Raw genomic sequence first — 19024 nt, 5'->3', positions numbered from 1 at the left:
TCAGTGCAGAAGGCGGGCAGGAGGGGCTCCAGGCACCAGAGGAGAAGTTCCCCTGAAGCCCATGGAGAGGCCTATGGTGTAGTAGGCTGTCCCCTTGCAGTCCATGGGTGCCACGGCGGAGCAGATCTCCACGCTGCAGCCCGTTGAGGAGCCCCCGGTGGAGCAGGTGGATGTGGCCTGGAGGAGGCTGCAGCCCATGGAGAGCCTCCGCAGGAGCAGGCCCTGGGCTGGAGCTGCAGCCTGTGGAGAGGAGCCCACACAGGAGCAGGGGATCTGGGGGCAGCTGCCGCCCGTGCGGGACCCGTGCTGGAGCAGTTTGCTCCTGACAGGCGGATGCTGTGATAAGGACCCATATTGGAGTAGTTCTTGAAGAGCTGCTGCCTGTGGAAAGCCCACGCAGGATCAGTTTGGGAAGGACAGCATCCCTTGGGAGGGACCCCACGCCGGAGTATGGGCAGAGAGTGACCATGAAGGAGCGGTGGAGATGAAGTGTCATGGACTGACCGCAGCTCCCATTGCCCGTTCCCCTGAGCTGCTCAGGGGGAGGAGGAAGAAGAGGGAGGATGGTCTTTTTCAGTTCACTTTTAGTTTCTCACTCTTCCAGTCTTCTAGGAACACTCAATAAATTATCTTAGTCTCCCTACGCGAAGTACGCTTTGCCCATGACTGCAATTGATGAGTGATCTGCCTGCCCCTTAAATCAACGCTGCAGCCCTTTTCCATTCTATTTTCTCCATGTGTGCCTTTGAGGATGGGTGGTGAAAGTGGCACTGTGGAGTACAGCTGCCCATCGTTGTGAAACCACCACACCACTTGGCCACGTTATTGGCACCAGCTTTGAAAAAGGAGAGACAGTTTCAGGCAATTTATAGGGGAGATCATGTTTATTAAACAGATGGTAAGAAAGAGTCAATCCTGACATACAGACGAACAAAATAACACTTTGTTGTTTTATTCCTCAAAGTACACTAGATAAATATTTTTTTTTCTAAGAAACTAATAAAAAGAAATGACACTGAAGATAAAAGTAAGAATATATAATGATAATGAAACAAATACTCAGGAAATCATTTGTGGAGAAAAAGGGGAAATTTATCAATTTTCAGAACCATCCATGAAATCTTTTTCCTAACAGCACCCTTGAGCTCCTGGTTCCTCATGCTGTAGATGAGGGGGTTCACTGCTGGAGGCACCACTGAGTATAGAACAGCCACCACCAGATCCAGGGATAGGGAGGAGAGGGAGGGGGGCTTCAGGTAGGCAAATCTGCCAGCACTGATAAACAGGGAGACTACAGCCAGGTGAGAGAGGCACATGGAAAAGACTTTGTTCCATCCCCGCTCAGAGGGGATCTTCAGCACAACCCTAAAGATCTGCACATAAGACAGTATGATGAATACAAAACACCCCCAAACCAGAAAACAATGAAATCAGAGAACCAGAAAACAACCACAGAACAATGAAAACAAAACATCCAAACACCAACAAGGAACGAACTATGAGAAGTCCAGCTTCCCTGAGGTAGGAGTGTGAGCAGGAGAGCTTGAGGATCTGGGGGATTTCACAGAAGAACTGGTCCACAGCATTGCCTTGGCAGAGGGGCAGGGAAAATGTATTGGCAGTGAGCAGCACAGCATGGAGAACCCCACTGCCCCAGGCAGCTGCTGCCATCTGGGCACAAGCTCTGCTGCCCAGGAGGGTCCTGTAGTGCAGGGGCTTGCAGATGGCAACATAGCGGTTGTAGGCCATGATGGTGAAAAGAGAATACTCTGCTGAAAACAAGAAGACAGTCAGAAAGACCTGGGCAACACATCCCGAGTAGGAAATGTCCCTGGTGTCCCAGAGGGAATTGGCCATGGCTTTGGGGAGAGTGGTGGAGATGCAGCCCAGGTCAATCAGGGCGAGGTTGAGGAGGAAGAAGTACATGGGGGCGTGGAGGCGGTGGTCGCAGGCTACAGCGGTGAGGATGAGGCCGTTGCCCAGGAGGGCAGCCAGGTAGATGCCCAGGAAGAGCGCGAAGTGCAGGAGCTGCAGCTCCCGCGTGTCTGCGAATGGCAGGAGGAGGAACTCGCTGATGGAGCTGCTGTTGGACATCTGATCCTCCTGGGAACCGGGATCTGCTCCTCTGGATAGGGAGGCCTGTCCAAGGAGGAAAGAGAATTAAAATGTTAGGGTAGACCTCTGTGAGGAAAACCTAGCCTATTGTTTTGTAGAAGCCATAAAAAACTGCCTCTTCGCTTTTCAGAAGACTGCTCCTCTACTTGATGTCAAAGTCGTGCTGCCTGAGGGTGCTACTGGGGGCAAGAGACTCTGCAGGAGACAGTTCTGTCCTAGAACAGTAAGTAAATGGAACATGGGGTGGTCTCAGACGAAGTGTGTTTGAGGTAACAAGGAGTTTTGGAGCATTCTTTCTCAAAATTCACCCGACTGCAGAGCAGGGCTTTGTGCATAACGCTTTGCTTTGTTACTTCATACTCATCCCCCTACCCCTGAGGAGTGTATTTAAGGCAAAATCCTTGGCGCTTGTACTGCCCACCAAGTGAAACCTTGGCGTCCTGGGAGGCAAAGGGACTGTCCTTCAAGGCAGAGTGGGGACAGCTGGGGTATCCATCAGTCCTGGTCTCAGCTGCCCTGTGCGGGCACCTCTGGAGGATGGTCACACTCAGGTGTTCCCCTGAAAAGAACCTGAATGCTGCTGAGAGCAGAGGAATCCAGGTTCAAAGTGCAGATCCCCAAGCCCCTCACCCATCTCACTGTACCTGAGGAGGATCTCAGCTCTCTGCTCTTCTCCAGGGACAGGGAGGGATCATAACAGCTGCCAATATACAGCCATCCAGCAGCATTTCTATGGCCTTAGGACTGACATGTCTTCTCCATGGGGATGCTAGATAGCACAGAGCTGCTAGGGAAGGGCTGTGCCCTTGTGCAAGGCAGCCTGCAGCCTATCAAAAGCCCCAGTGACATTAGGACTGGAAGTCTATGGTGTGAGAAAAAGGAGAGTAGGGACTGGCTCCAGGGGAGGCATCTGCAGTACAGGGATGGCAGGGAAGTGCCCAAATCTCCCCTACCACGGAGTTTCTGGGAGCAGCTCCCGCTCACTCCCTGCCCATGGCTCTGCTGCCTGCAGCTGTCCCTGCCTGCAGCTGGGTCTGTGTCCCCACGCCTCCTGCCTGCAGGTCACAGCCCCCATCCCACCCGCCGGGTGCTCAGCTCTGCCCTGCAGACACCTCCTGGCAGCAGGGCTCTGCCCAGGGGCAGCTCGCTGGGGGCACGTCCTAGAGACCAGGTCACACAGACCCTGCTGGTACTGCACATGTGGTGGTGGAGCTTCCTCTGGGCAGGAAAGAGACTTCCCTACGGTCCTTGGAATGCTCCTTATGAAGGCTTAGCAATGTCAGCCTCTTCTTAAAAATAACAGCCTCTATTTCCATTCCCACAGGGACAAAGAAGAGCAAACTGAAAGCAGAGGCTCAGGAAAGCCGAGATGGAAGCATCTAAACCCTGATTTACTTCTTGCCTTGGATCAGGTCAGAGGAGAGCCAGTCAGGGTGACAGTGTGGTCGTGCTGGATGGGTGCAGATTCTTCAGAAGAGACAAGCGGGGACGGTCAACAGGGGTTTGCCCTCAGCATGAAAGAAGCTGCCTGGATGCATCAATCTCTTCTATGGATTGGGCAGCAGATTGGGAGGACCCTTGTGGGTGAGGGTCAAAATGTGAGTCAGTCAGGGCGACAGCATGGCAGGAGGTAAACGCCTGCAGTCAGGCTGAAGAAGTGGACAAAGTCTTGTGGAAGCTGTTGGACTAAGTTGAGTTCAATGACTCCATGTCACCCTGGGGGCCTTCAATCACTCGGACGGTCACAGGAAAGGGACACTGCTGGGTGCAAACATTCCCAAGGTTTCTGTGGGTTCTTGGAGACAGCTTCTGTGCACAGCCGCCAGATGGGCCAACCTAGGTGATGTTCACCAGGATCTGGGACTTGCAAACAGGGAAAATTGTGTCTTGACACTGCTCTTGCCAAATGCATGTTGTAGTCCAGCTGCTTTTCAGCACATGGAAAGAGATGAGGTTTCGGGGCCCAGCCCTACACCCAGCGCTGCACATTCTCACCCTTGTCTTTCCCTGCAGCCCACTTGACATGGTGCAGCTGACACGGGACCAGGTACATCTGTGTGCAGTACAGTCAGGGGCAGTAGTCCTGCCTTCAGCGTGCATCAGGTCTCCTGAAATGAGAGGCTTGGTCAAGTTCTGAGAGAGAACCCAGAGTAGATCCTAAATCGGTTCCTCCTTCATTGTGGACACAAAGGCACGAGTGCTCTCCAGATCTGGCAGCCCGGCTGCAAGGGGCAGGCTGCCCCTCCACCTCAACCTCTTCATGGGCGCCTTCTCCTATAGAGGCTCATGGCCATGGACAACGGGTAGCAGCCTTGAGGAGTGCACCACGTCTGTCACAGACCATTTTCCCCACTCTCCTCTCCATCTGTAGTGCTGCCCTACTCCTCTCCCTCACGATGATGTGCCGAGGGTACGTTTGCCATTCCCTCGTGTACCATCTCTGCCTCCTGCATGGCAGACCAGGGGATGGTGCTGAGGCCATCTCAAAGTACAGAGCCCCGTGGGCTGTCCCAGAAGGAGGATCCCGGCATGTGCTGCAATTCCCTCCATATAACACATCCTACTTCTCCAACTGAGTGAACTGCAGTGAAGAGGAGTTAAGGCACACTGAGGGGCTGCAGCATCCCGGATGCATTCGCTCCCATCTTTTGAGAAAATCCCAGGCCCAGGACAAGCCTCAAACCCAACCCTCCTTGGAGGGCTCCCAAGAGCACAGGCGTGTTGGTGCAGGAACACAGTGGTGACTTCTCCAGTGCTCCACTTCCTATATCCAATGGCCTTTGTCACCATTTGCAGATGTTCCTGGTGGATTTGTCAGGAAATGCTGCTAAAGAACTGGGCAGAAGGGAGGTGACGGTTTCTCAGGACAAGAAGGGAAATCTCTCGTCTCTCTCCCGAGCTGTGCCGTCTCCACGCTGCTGACCTCATAAGCCTTCAAATGACACGTGCTGATGTCACAGGGGGAGGCACTGCATCACCAGGATATCTTCACTGGAGCAGCGGCAGTGCCGGCACTTCCCTGCAAGGCCTGGTCCCTGCTGGGCGCTGCTTGGGTGCTCCCCACCGCTGTCCTTCTGTGGCCAGGAGTGGGGGCAGCAGGCAGCAAGGTTGCACTGGGCGACCCTCGCTGACGGGCGGAGGAGCAGGGGCACCTTGCAGAGGAGCTGTGGTTGAGGAGCCAGGGCGGGCATCCCTTGTCCTGAGCTGAGGGCCAGCAGCAAGCGAGATGGAGGGCTGCTGGAGGGTGACCATCACCTCTGACCTGACTTCTGCGTTCCCAGTGCTCCTGCAGCTCTCCCCCAAAGGTGAGGGTGTCAGGAGCCCCTTCCCAAGGGGCAGCCCAGGGGCTGTCAGCTGTCCAAAGCTGCAGGTCCTGGGCTGGGGGGTGCTGGTGGTGCTGGACAGAGCTGGTGGCTGCTGCGAGAGCCCTGCCTGAGGGTCCCGCTGGGCTCAGGGGACAATGTGGCAGCCAAGACTCCCGGGTCCTGATGCCAGGGCTGTCCTGAGGCCTAGGGCTCCTCTGGGCATGGCTCAGACTTCTCCTGATGGGGGCAGTCCAGGGCCAGGTTTCCCTGGGAGCTGGTGCCTCTTTGGGATCTGTTTGTGGGAGGAAAGACCTCGGTGTCCCAGAGACTGGTGTGGCCTGCAGCTCCCCCAGGCCTCTCAGGAATGTCCCAGGAATGCCTGCACGGTGTTTTTCTGGGGTGCTTGTGTATGCCTGCATGTGTCATCGCCTGGGTGAGGTGCTTGCCAAGAGGTTGTGAGCTGGCTGGCCTGGAGCCTGACCTGTCTTCTCCTTGCTTTCCAGAGACTGAGGCTATCTGGGATGCTGTATCCGAGTACATTCTGGAAGAGCTGAAGCAGGATAAGGTGGGCTGGTGTCCTGGGCCCTGCAGAGCAATCCCTGCCCGAGCACCATGGCAGTGCACTGAGACTGCCCAGGGTGCCCGGAGCAGCTTCTTGGCCAGCTGGGAGAGAAGCCAAGGCCAGATGTGCTCTGCCTCTCAGGTGTTTGGCACACCCTAGGGCTTCACTCTTCCCTGCGGTCTGAGTGGAGAGGGCGAGCAGAGAGATGGGGGAATATCCTGGGTCCGTGCCTAGGACAATTGCTGGGAATCAGTCCCAGGCCTAATCCATGTGCTGGAAACCTCCGGGCGCTTCTCTAGCCAAGGGATGTTGGCAAATCCTGTGAGGGGGGTGACGAAAGAAACAGAGGATGCGGCTCTTTTGCAAAGCTTTCCAAAGTGCCCCACCTTGCCCCATTGTCCCTCAGGAGTGGGCAGGGCACAGAGCAGTGTCCCCCTGCTCTGACAGTCATCCCTTTTCCCGTCTCTCAAGAACTCCCTCGTCAGCCTTTCTGTCTTTTCTGTGTGCAGGGCGTTCAGGTTGCGGGACTCGGGACCTTTGCTGTTGTCCAAGAGCAATTCCATGGCAAACAAGAGCTGCTCTTGGTTCGAAGACCTTTCTTCCTGCTGGACATCGATGAGTTGTGGCTGGAGGAGATCTACTGTCCCACCGAGATCCTCCCTGGTGAGAAGGCAGCAGCCCCCCTCTTCCTGCCCCCTGTCCGGAACGGTTTGTTCTCCCTGCTCTTTGGAAAGGCCTGGGGGAAGTAGAGGATTGTCTCCAACGGTCAGGGTACAGCTTGAGTTCCCCCAAAAGAAACCGTGCCCCAGGAGCTGTTTCTCTTAGCGACCCTTTCTCTGGGAACTTGTTCTGAATGTTGCAAGCAACTTGGGCTTGCTGTGGCAGTGAGGATGTTGCTTCTCCTTGCAGATGGCGTCAAGATTGAGCCACTCAACTACGTGCAGCTATCGCAAGCCACCTCCTTCCCACTGCACGTGGTGAAGAACTGTGTGCAAGAGACCATCCTCTTGTACTGCTTCCTCCTGAGGAGCAAGGAGCACGTCCCCTTTGGCTTCAGGGACATTGGTGTTTTGACGTGCGAAGATGGTTTCCTCTGCATGAAGTTTTATCTGGACTGTGTCAAACGTCTGGAGAGCACTGCGGGCCTGGTTGCACTGCTCCACAGTGTAAGTTGGTGAGGTTTTGAGGGCTACTTAACTTCTTTGGGAATCCTAGCGAAGGGTGAGCAATCCGACCGCTGTTGGCCAGCCCGGACACGGCAGGCCAGTCAAATGCCTTTCCCCGTGCTTGCCCCCTTAGCTGCTTTCTCCATGAGCAAAGAGAGTTTCTTCTGAGCCTCTGGACGCTTGCCCCTGCAAAAAGCCTGGCAGTGTTACTGTACAGCCTCCATATTCTGCCATGCAGCTCCTCCAGAGCAGAACAAAGGGTCATGGAAGAGGCTTTGGAGGAGGGCTTTGGAGAGAAGGCTTTCTTTTGGCTTGGGAGACAGGTTTGCTTCCTGTCAATGAGAGCCGTGAGAAAACTGCCTCAGAAACCCTCCAGCAGGTCTGTGTCTCTTTGCAGAGAATGTGGCCGGCACATCTGACTGACTTCAGTGGAGAGACCACCGCTCGTGGGATCCAGATGTTCCCAAGGTGAGTGCATTTCCTCCGCAGCCCTTGGCTGACCCAGCGGGAGGCTTCCCACCTCCTGCTTTGGAACGTGCACGGTTGGGTCTCCACGCTCAGCACCCAGTCAGGGCTAAATCCCGAGGAGACTGGTTCCTGGTTAACTAATGCTGAGCTTCAGCTACGAGTGTCTTCACCTGGAGAGGAGGGGCATTGTGGTTGTGTTTCTTGTGCCCGTGCTGCCGCGATTCCCGTCAGAGAGAGTTGCCTGCATGTGGAGGGGAATTTAGGCTACCTTTTCAGGTGCTGCGGGAAGACGGACAACAAACCCCATGCATGGACATGACGGAAAAGGGATGCCATGCCTTGTGCAACACCAGGAGGATTACTGCCAGCAAGCTGCAACGGGTAGGAGGCCAGCCTTCTTCAAGCCCGTGTCATCGTTTGTTTTCCAGGTTTCATCTGACTGTGAGGAGAAGGCCAGAGGCCAAAGTTTCCACCACCTCGCAGGAGGAAGCTGCAGGAGAGCGCAGGACCAGAAGAGGTAAGGGAACAGGTCCCTGCTGTCTGGGGGTGGTCCCTGTCCCATGCTGGCTGACTGGAACCAGCTTAAAAGGCAGTGCCCACGCAGCTGCTCTGAAGAGCTTCCTCCTTTCCTAGTTTCAGAGTGCCATCCTGACAACCTGCTGCAGAGGAGGAAGAAGCTTTCCCTCCCCATGCTGACAAGTTGGGAGCCGGGCACAAGGCAGCAAGATCTGGAGAAGAAGCCTTCTACCAGGTGAGACCCCTGCGGGAAAGGAGGAAGGAGCCACTTGCAGCCACACAGGAGAGATGTCCCCTTTGGACCCACCAGCCGCAGGGGGGCTCCTGACACACGTCCCAGCGGAGGCCGCTGTCTCAACGGATGGCAAGCGTGCAGCACGTTTGCCTGAGACTGGCACACCAGCTTCATTTTCCACCAGGGCCCCACTCCCTGGGGCAGCTGAATGCAGGGCCTTGTTGCAGAAGCTCTTCTCCCTTCAGGAGTCCCCCCACATTGCAGCAGAGTCCATCTTCTTGTCTGTGGGAGCAAACGTCCCCTGCCTTCATTCTAACGTGTCTCACCGTGTCTTAGGAATGCCGTGGCCCCATCTCCCCTGCTGTTTCTTCCAGCCTAAGGAGCTGTGATAGCAGATGGAAAAGTTTCTTTCAGGCATTTTTTTCAAACGATATCACAAACGTTGTGGCAGGCACGAGAGTGCTGCGGTAGGGAGATGGCACGACTGCCCTCCTTACCTGATGGCTTTCTCCGATGCTACTGGCTCCCCAGCGATAACCTGTTTTCCACCCGTAAGCGCACCGTGTTTCAGGGCCACAGAGGAGAAGCTGAAGTAAAGCCCGGGTGGGCCATAATGGTGTCTCTCGGATCCTGTCCTTGCACAAGACACTGCTCCTCTCCTTCTTCCACCAAAAAGGGCCTGGATACGGGCATCCCGAGCCTTCCTGAAGGCAGGTGGTGCCACAGCTTCGCGTTTGGCTCTCTCTGTCTCTGCTGAAGTGAACACGGCCAGTCCAATATGCCCGCTCGCTGCGGAACTGCCGTCTGCTGCAGAGGCTGACTCAGCTTGCGAGCGCGGACTGGAGACCGAATTTCCCTGGGCTCATGCAGCCTCCTCCTGGTGTCTGTTTGCAGTGTGTTCCCCCCGTGTCCAGGCAGCTCCCCCGGGACGAAGAAGGCAGACAGGCAGGAAACAGCTCCTCAAGCCAAGTCCACCACTACTGCGCTCCCTGCTCCTGAAGCCTCCAGGAGAGCGCTGCAGGTACCTGCTCTGCCTTGCTGCAATGACCGTGCTGTTTGGACCTGTACAAAAGCCTCTTTGTGTGGAGCGATCCCGAGCAGGTCCCTTGGGATGCGTTCATTTTCACATTTGTTACCTCCTTCATCTCTTCCTCAGGAAATGGAAGGTGGCGTCCCGCACACCTTCCCTGCCTCTTACTGCCTCCCGTGTTGCCATGAGCCACTTCATTTTGACCATGGAAAAGGAACAAGGCCCTTCTGGGTCATTGATGGCAGAGGGCTTTGGTCACCGCGGGCTGTTCAGCTGTGTTTGTCACGAGTTGAGGAGCCTGGCCTAGCTTCAGGGCCCCTCATCCTTGAGGGTCGAAGCACTGCTGACAGACCGGCTGAGGCGAGGGGGCAGGAGTGCGGGTTAGGCCTGAGGGACAGCTGAGACCAATCCTGTCTGCTGTTGTGTTTGTTTTTTGTTTTTTTTCCTCCAGGAGGTCTGGAACCTGTCTTCGCAGTGGGACCAAACAGACAGCTCATGGCCCACGTACCAAAAGCTACAAGAGCAAGCCCGGGCAGAAATGGCTGCGTGGGAAGCCTGGTCTGAGGGGGAGGACCAACAGATACCCCAGGTACTGGCAGTGATCAACACCGCTGAGAACAGCAGCGATCCTTTCCGCCAGGGCTCCGAGGGCAGCAGGTCCCAGGGTGGTGGGAGCAGGACGGGCTCCAGAGCGCAGGGCAGGGCTTTGCCTGCTCCTCCCTGTGAGGGAGAGGTTGTCAGCAGAAAGTGAGGGATAAAAGCAGCAGCCAGACGTGGGCTGGCAGCGCCGAGTCGCCTGGTTCCCAGGTCCTGCTGCAGGGTCCTTTCAAGAGGTCCTCTGGGAAACAGCACCTGTGTGTCCAGTCCTGTTTGATGAGAGTGTCTTCTCCTTGCAGCGATTCAACAGCCAACATGCTTGGACTCCCCATCCTCCAGCCCAGCCCAGGAGCAAGGAGGTCAGGAGGAGGTGGAGGAAGGCTGAGAACCCTGCCCCAGCAGAGGATTTGGGAGCCGCAGCCAAGCTGAAGAGACTCCAGCCTGAGTAAGTGTGTGCCGGCTCCGTTCCCGTCCTGGGGCACTGGAGTAGCTGTTGAGTGATGTCAGGACATATCCAGGAGCCCGGTCCCTGAGTCCTGGGGTTGCCTATGACACCCTTTGATTCCTCCTAAAGTGGGCATGACCTTGGTTACCACCAAGGCCTAAAACTCATCACAGGTTGAAAGGGTGGGTGCACGTGGCACCGCATGGGTGCAGGGTCTGGCTGAGGGGAGAGGCAGAAGGGGTGTCTGACAGAGGCTGAGGGATCCCTTTCTCCTGTTGTTGCAGCCGCCTTTCCCCACGAGCACTCCAAGTTTTGGAAAGGTTGGAGCCGCATCGCCACCAACAAAGTATATTCAGAATTGTTGCGGAGGCAAACCGGCTGCGGCAAGAGCAGCAGCAGCAGCTCCCCTGGTAAGTATCTCCAAAAAGGGATGGTGCTTCCCGCTGCTGCAAGGCCCATCCTTCCCCTGGGGGCAGCACTGGGAGAAAGAGGGCACGTCTCCGACACCCCTCCCGAGACAGACGCAGGCTTTGGAGACTCTGGAGACTTTGGGACTGGAGCTCCCTGACACCTGCGGGGAGCGGCTGGGCACCCAGAACAGGCTTTCCCATGTGGGATGTGAAAGTCCTGTCTGAAAACAAAGGGGTCCCCTGGATGGCTGCCTCTCCCCTTTCCAAAGCCGAGAGTCTGTCCTTCCTTTGGAGAGCGCTGACACCAAGACACCTTGCCCTGAGGGGGAATACCTGTGCAGAATACCCAGGGTCCTCCGCTCCACCTGACCCAGCCCCAGGCTGATGAGCTGCACCCCCGGGGACCTTGTCGTGAGCTTGGGCACGAGGCATCTGTCTCGCTTCACGGCAGCCTTGAAGCTCCATGGGAAGCAGACCCCTACGTGCACGGCCCGAGCTAAGCCTGCAGTATTTCTCTGTGTTCAGCCTGTACACAACCTGCTCATCCTCTTTTCCTTTTGACTCCCTAGCGCTAGGTGCTGGTACCGCAGTGGAGGGGAAGGTGCTGGGAACGGTGACGGCAGCAGCGGAGCTCTGAGCAAAGGGGCTGGGAAGCTCTCCCGCTTTCCACCCCTGAATGGAAAATAAAGAGCACCGGGGCTCTTCCCGGCCAGACTGCTTGTGTCACTTCATCCACCCTAGACTTGAGTATGCATAAGCTGGATCTCTGCTTTGAAAGAGGAATGTGGGTTGAAAGGAGAGCTCTTGCCAAGGCTCCCATTTCTATGCCTGCGCTGTCTTAAGTGTGGCTTCCCGTCATGATACTCATCGCTGCCAGTTGCGCGCGTTTCCAGTGCAGAAGTCTGTGTCTCAGCCCACGTCCCCATAGCTCCCTCCTAGCTAGGGGAGCTCCGTGGCAGACCTGGAGGGGAGGCCCATGGGGACGAGGAGCAGGCAGAGGCATGGGGAATCTGAGGGCATCTGAAAGGACTCTCAGGGCCAGGTCTGCGGGTGTGTATGTGCTTGTGAACCCCGAGAGTGCTGTGTGTGCCTGCAGCAGTGACCGGCTGTCTCTGCCAGCCCCAGGGCAGGAGGGGACTCGGCTGTCTGTGCCTGTGTGTTACGTGAGTCCTGCGTGTGGGTGCTGTTGAAAGCAGCGCCTTGTCTGTGGTAGTCTGTGTGACCGGCTGTATCAGTGTCCTCCCTGGGTGTCCCTGGCACAGGTGCTCAGCTTCGTTACTGGTTGAACCTGCAAAGGGGAAACTGGCAGCCGTGTCCCTCAGCCTGGGCTGAGAGCTGGGGACCCTGGGCACTGGGCTGGCTTCCAGCGGCCGGGCAGGACCATGCTGGGTGGTATCGGTCTGTACTGGGCTCCAGAGCATCTGGGGTAGTCAGCAGGATCTGGTCAAGTTGTGTGTCTTCCTGAGATTGTATGTACATAATGCGTATAATATGCTGGGGGACCGATCCTTTGCTTCTGTTCCCTTAGGGTTATATTTACAAGGAAACTCTCAGGGCACCCAAATGGGACCTGTGCTAGTAAATTCTTGGGTTGATTGGAACAAGTGGATTGAAAAGATGTTTACAGAGCATGAGGAGACAAGTGAGAGGCACAGATGGCTCAAACTGCAGGCCTGGTGGCTGGTATTCACCGTTTAGGGGATGAAAAGAAATGCTCACCAAAGCACGTACAAGACCTCCTGGATCCTGATCACTTCCAGCTGTGGAGATGAGAAATGATAGTAGAGAGCTGGAAGAAAACTGACAGAATCAGGCAAAGGCTGAGCCTTCTACAAACTGAACTTTCCAAATGCCTGAAGAATCAGGTAGAGAAGGGAAATGCACAGTTGCAAAGAAGTAGCCTTAACGTTCAGAGATTTAGACCTGGTGGAGCCCAGCAGCCCTATATCTAATCTAAATCTACTCCTTTTTAATTTAAAACCACTAGTCCTCGGCCTATCACTACACCCCCTGAGAAAGAGTCCCTGCGCAGCTTTCTTGGAGGCCCCCTTTTGGTACTGGAAGGCTGCAATGAGGTCTGCCCAGAGCCTTCTCTTCTCTAGACTGAACAACTCTCCCAGCCTGTCTTCGTGGGACAACCCTCTGATCAGCCTCGTGGCCACACTTCCTTTGATGCAGCCCGGGATACGGCTGGCTTGCTTTTCTTTTATGGCATGTGCGCATTGCCAGCTCATGCGGAGTCTCTCACCCACCAATGCTCCCAGGCCCTTCTCAGGGCTGCTCTCAATCCATTCTCCACCCAGTCTGGATTTGTGCTTAGGATTGCCCTGATCCAGGTGCAGGACCTTCCACTTGGCCTTGTTGAACCTCACGAGGTTTGCATTGGCCCCCCTCTCAGGCCTATCCAGGTCCCCCTGGATGGCATCCCTTCCCTCCAGCGTGTCGACCGTGCCACACAGCTTAAGAGTCATCAGCAAAGTGCTGAGAGTGCACTCAATCTGCCGTCCATGTCACTGACAAATATATTAAATAATGCCGGCCCCATAGTGACTCCTGAGGGACACGACTCATCACTGATCTCCACTTGGGCATGAAGCCGTTGACCACAACTCTCTGAGTGCAACCATCCAGCCAATTCCTTGCCCATGGAGTTGCTCATCCATCATATCCACGACTCTCCAATTTGGAGACAAGGATGTCATGCAGGACAATGTCAAATGCCTTGCAGAAGTCCAGGTAGATGACGTCAGCTGCTCTTCCCCTATCCACCAATGCTGTAACCCTGCTGTAGAAGGCCACCAGATTTTTCAGGCATGATCTGCCCTTACTGGAGCCATGTTGACTGTCACCAAGCACCTCTTTGTTTTCCATGCGCCTTGGAATAGTTCCCAGGAGGCTCTGCAGTACCTCATTCTCCCAGTCTGTTCCTTTGTATTCTGTGAATTGGCTAGTGTGGCTAGAGCACTTGACAGTGAAGACTGAAGCAAAAAAGCCGTTGATTACCCCAGCCTCCTCTGTGTACCAGGTAACCAGGTCTCCCATTTCCTTCAGCAGAGGGCCCACATTTTCCCTAGTCTTGCTTTTATCACCAATATACCTGTAGAAGCCCTTCCTGTTGCCCCTGATGCTCCTGACAAGAGTCAATTCTAGTGGGGCTTAGCTTTCTTGATCCCTGGCTGCTCGGTAAATGTTCCTGCATTCCTCCTAGGAGGCTCAAGGGAGACCTTATCGCCCCACTGCCCCACACGTGGTCCCACAGCCATGCTGCCAAGGCACCGCACATGGCAGTGCACGTTCAGGGCTGAGTCAAGCTCTTACTGACCGCACCAGGGACAATAGACATGGGACACAGAATGCAATGCACAGGAAAAATTACACAGAATAAGCAACCAAATAACGGTAGTTTTGGAGCCACGGCCACCCCCATGTCCAGTCTCCAAATGGGGTCCTGCTATCATTTGTCTTCAGTTGTTTGGTTAATTCTTGTAATTCCTGTATCTTCACGTGTACCAAGTGGGAATGATCACTCAGGTTGATATAAGACATACCTGCAAAGTCCTCGCAACCATGACCACGGACAAGTAACAAAAATCAATCCCAGCTCTATTTTGTAGCGTAGCATGCCTTATTAATATTTACGTCAAGCAGCAAGCCACGTAGCGCAGCACTAGTGGCATTACTAAATTTACTTAGTCAGCACGCTAGGTGATTCAGGGTGGTTAACGCTCGAGCACTAGCCAAACCGGGTTCCGTACTATTCACCCACCATGACACTGAGTTGTTTTTCCCTGTATAGGTGAAAAATGTGCAATAGATCGCTGACAATGAGCCCAGGAGGCTCATTTCTTGGGACGGGAGGCTTGGTGTCTGCCCAGCTCTGGATAACCAACCATTCCAGGAGTTGCTCCAGGCCTCGCAGTGTGGCTCTCAGGCCATGGATTGGTCACAGAAGCGGGCTAGCCGTTCCCATCTCAGCAGCGCTCCGACCCGACAGATGCAAAAGGGGTGCTGCGGTGTAGCAAGACTCAGGCACTTAATATCCTGGCCTGTGGCATTAGCCGTGGTCATCCATACGTTCTGTTGAGGCTGTGGGATGATCCACGCTGATCTGGAAAACAGCCGGGGGGGGAGTGGGGGTGGGGTGATGGAGGGGAACCATGGCCACGGGCTGCGGGGAGCCTGCGGCAGCCTTAAGGAGCACGCTGCGTCTGTCCCAGACGGTTCTCCCCACTCTCCTCTTCATCTGCGGCGCATGCCCTACTCCTCTCCCTCACCATGACGTGCTGAGGGTACGTTTGCCATTCCCTCGTGTACCACCTCTGCCTCCCGCATGGCAGACGGGGATGGTGCTGAGGCCTCCTCAAAGCACAGAGCCCCGTGGGCTGTGCGGGGCTGCAATTCCCTCCGTATAACACATCCTACTTGGACAACAGCAAAGGTTGGCTGTTGTTCAGCCAAGTTCAGGTGCGGTGAGGGACTGCTGTATCCCAGGTGCCTTTGCTCCCATCGTTTGAAAAAGGCTCAGCCCCAGGACAGGCCTCAAACCCGCCCTCCCTGGAAGGGTTACAGCTGTGGCTATACAAATATATATATCACTATACAGACAGAAAATGTGAATATTCCCACCAAGAAAGGCAGATAATACAGGTATGATTGGCACAAATTTAGCCATTCAAAGATGGAGCATTTCAGGGAATCTTTTTAACTCAGTTCTCTGCTCTAACAGGCAGGAGAGTTCGACAAGTCACAGATTTTTCTCTGTGCCAGGAGTGAGGGGTGGCATGAGCAGTCCTGGGCAGGGAGGGTTTTGTGGCATCAGGGCTCCAAGCAGGACAGAAAATTGTCATTTTATTGCTGCAGGTCTGAGTATTACCTACTTGTTTTCAAAGCATTTCAAACATTTCGCCTCAATCAGCACATTACAGACAGCTGAAATGACTGAACAATTCTAATACAATGTGAGAGGTGTCCCATAACATCAAAATTATCATATTTCAAGATGCGTATTACAGCGAAAAATGTTGATCTTCCCCTGTACTGGCATTGCCAGAATTTCTCTTATGCACTGCACTTCATCTCCTCAGTCTTTGAGGTATTTCCACATGACCTTACGAAACAGACCATGCTGGAAGTCACCTTTCCAGCAGAATGTGTGGACATGTGCAGTTTCCATTGTTCTGCAGAGTTCCCCTCCACTTGCTCTTGCTCTTTGGTCATTCAGATACTTCTCATATACCCAGTTGCTTCTAGGGATTTCGGGGAGGTTGAGCTTGCCTGTGTTTCATCAGTCCCTCTCATCATCCCCGTAGCCAACTCTGTAGCTGTATTTCTCTTTTACCATTTCCTATCACTCTGTGTCAAAAATTTCTTGTGCAGTCATCCCTTGTGGATGATGCACCTCATTGGAGGCAACTTGGAGTTGGCTCACTATTGTGGGCTCTGGTTTCCGTTTGTTTCTTTTCATTTTGTTGGTGTTTGTTTCTTTTTAATATATATTTTATATAAATACTGAAAACAAAGACAGCCACACACCAAAATAACAACAAAAACTTGTGTGCAGACAGATGTCTGAGGAAAGGAGGCAGGAGTTAGTGCAAAAAAGCTGTCACATCCAGCTGCAGACTTCAGTGGAGAAGTCTGGTGTAAGGAAAAGTGATGCAAGTCCCAGGTGGCTGATGAGACAAGTGGTGGGGATGGGGAGCTGAGCAGCAAGGTTGTCCATACGGACTGGGACTTCAAGGGACTGCTTTTCCTACACATCCAGACCTCCTTAGGAGGCACATTGGATCCGTGTCAACTAGAGAATGATGCTATCAGTTCTTCTGAAAACTCGAAACTAATGGAAGCTAATCTTAAATAAGGAAAATGCTCTTAGTGAAGTGGTCATTGAAAACTTCCTCTTTAAACTGCATTCTTGAAACCTCACTAATTAATTGTACAAGTCTGGAAGACTGGATGAAAATGACTGAATTGTAATGAGCCCCATGGTGCATTTGGTGCTGAGTCCATGAACCTCAGGTAGTGAGAGGAGAATGATGTAACTGCAGGAGAAGTTCAAGTCAGAAGGAAACCTTGAAGTGTCTAGGAGTATTAATGGGCCCCAGTGAGGGTCATTACTGACAAAGCCTCCCCATGGACTTGTTAGAGCAGACAATCGGAGGCCATGATTGCAGGTAGGCAAAGGCGCTGGGCAGGAGACTCTGATGCTGAGTAAAGGCCTTGGTTTGTTTGGTGAAGCAGAAGGGCCAAGCCTTGTCCACAGCCCCTGGGAAGGGAGGTCCTGTCCCTCACCCATGGCTCAGGGCTCTTCCTGGGGCAGTGGGATGTGGGGTGTGTGATGCTGTGTGAAGGACAATGCTATGACACCTCCTGGCCTCCCCACTGGGTTGCAAGGAAGCAACAAGGCCCCAGTGTCATGAGCACAGCATGTCTCCTCATGAGCCTCAGTAGCAGAGACAACTGCCATCGGCAGGGGGACAAAGCCCTTGGTTCTGCTGGGGCCTTCCGGTCTTGCCAGTGCTCTTGGTCTTTTCCATTACAGGCAGTCCTATGCTGTCCTGTCTGTGCCCCCTTTTCCCTGCAAGCTTTAGTCACCCACCTCACTTCTCCCCCTTGCTCTCATACATGCATCTCCTTACTCTCACTGATGTCTCCCCACCCTCCATGGCAGTTGCTTGAAACACAATGGCATGGGCTGACCACAGACTCCTTCTGGGTGACCTCTGGCACCACAGCACTACCCTTTCAGTGATATTTCCTCCTCCTCATGCCCAGTCTTAAACTTCCAAGCAGCACTTTGTGGCAGTTTTGAATCTCTTCTGCTGTTTCCCACCACCAGAGAAAGCTCCATCATCCACAAAACACTTTTCTGGCAGATGTCCCAAGCCATTAGCCTTCTGGAGCCCTATGGCCTGATGAGACAGGAGAAACCTCACCATGGTCTTCCAAGCCATATACCTGCTGCTGGCCTGCCAGTTTCTAGGGTAGACGTGACCAAGTTGTGTGCCTGTTGCTGGCCCACCATGTTCTCAGGCAGAAGGGACTTGAAAACCCACACCCAAGGCCTCTTCCTGCATGGGGCCTATCAGGCCCTCAGACAGAGGGCATCTCACAATCAATGTGCCAAGCAGGCGCCTTCTGCTGCCTTATCAGGGATGCTGGCAGGTGTAAGCCAGAAAGCACAGGTCTCAGCCAGGAGGCAAGGCTGACACATCAGCTGCTTCAGGAAGCAGTCACCTCATAGGCCCTGTCCCCAGCCATGTTACTGCTGCTGGCCTGTCAGCTCCAGAGACTGAGGTGACCAGATGCTTCCTACTGGACTTCAAGTTTCTGAGGCACAACAGACCACATAAGAACACATTCACCCAGCACCCGCCTTGTGGGCCAGGACCTGAGGACACAAAAAGTAAGCTTTTTAAATGAAATTTATCAATCAAATTTTCTAACACTTCTTTAAATATAGAAACATTCCTCACAGGATTTACTGTGTTCATAGTAACACGTGATGTATCTCTACCTCTGCCTCTCTCTCTTTTCTTCTTCCTCTACCTTTCGGGACTTCAGAGAACACTCTCAGGGAAAGAGTCATGGAATCACAAAATAACTCATGTTGGAAGAGACCCCTGAATGGCATCCTCTTCACCTGTCCTGCTCAAGGCACACTAAACTAGATGCGGTTGGTCAAGGGCTCCTCTGAGCTTGGCACCATCCAGAAAGGATCTGAAAGTGTGCTCCATCCTGTAATTCAGAGAGTTAATAATGACATTCAACAGTGCTGGCTCAAGCGCTCATCACTGAGGGATGGTGCTAGGAACTGCCTGACAGGAGAACTTTCCATCACAGATGACAACTGCGCCTGATTGTCCAGCCAAATTCCCACCCACAGCCTCATCCATTTGTTAAGTCCACATAGCACCAATCAGGCTGTAAGTAGTCTCCAGGAGACAATGTCAACAGCCTTGCTAAAGTGCAGGTAGACAGCGTCCCTTTCTGTCCCCTCCCCTAGGGTTTCAGCAATCCCGTTTTTGTCCTTCAAATGCCCGGAGGTGGCGTGGAAAAACTTGCCCCATCACCTTCCCAGGGATGGAGGTGAGGCTGACCGGCCTTAATTTTTCCTACCCTCTTTTTTCCTCTTCTGGAAGACACGTCTGATGTCATTCCAAGTCTCCAGAAAGC

General features: G+C 54.0%; 1 protein-coding gene across 1 annotated transcript in view; it reads left to right on the top strand.

Moving 5' to 3' along the window:
- Nucleotides 1–5102: 5102 nt before the first annotated feature.
- Nucleotides 5103–19024, top strand: part of LOC121062855 (coiled-coil domain-containing protein 81-like) — an 85803-nt gene continuing 71881 nt past the window's right edge. The window contains exons 1-10 of the mRNA XM_040543142.1: nucleotides 5103–5420; nucleotides 5924–5985; nucleotides 6492–6690; nucleotides 6892–7148; nucleotides 7546–7616; nucleotides 8045–8133; nucleotides 8250–8367; nucleotides 9262–9388; nucleotides 9849–9986; nucleotides 10294–10439. Coding sequence (XP_040399076.1) covers nucleotides 5342–5420; nucleotides 5924–5985; nucleotides 6492–6690; nucleotides 6892–7148; nucleotides 7546–7616; nucleotides 8045–8133; nucleotides 8250–8367; nucleotides 9262–9388; nucleotides 9849–9986; nucleotides 10294–10439 — 1286 coding nt within the window. The 5' untranslated portion in view covers nucleotides 5103–5341. The remainder of the gene's footprint in view (nucleotides 5421–5923; nucleotides 5986–6491; nucleotides 6691–6891; nucleotides 7149–7545; nucleotides 7617–8044; nucleotides 8134–8249; nucleotides 8368–9261; nucleotides 9389–9848; nucleotides 9987–10293; nucleotides 10440–19024) is intronic.

The sequence above is a fragment of the Cygnus olor genome, assembly GCF_009769625.2.
Source record: "Cygnus olor isolate bCygOlo1 chromosome 34 unlocalized genomic scaffold, bCygOlo1.pri.v2 SUPER_34A, whole genome shotgun sequence".
Taxonomy (NCBI): Eukaryota; Metazoa; Chordata; class Aves; order Anseriformes; family Anatidae; genus Cygnus; species Cygnus olor.
The sequence above is the reverse complement of the archived record's forward strand: the minus strand, read 5'-3'. Positions and strand labels throughout refer to the sequence as shown.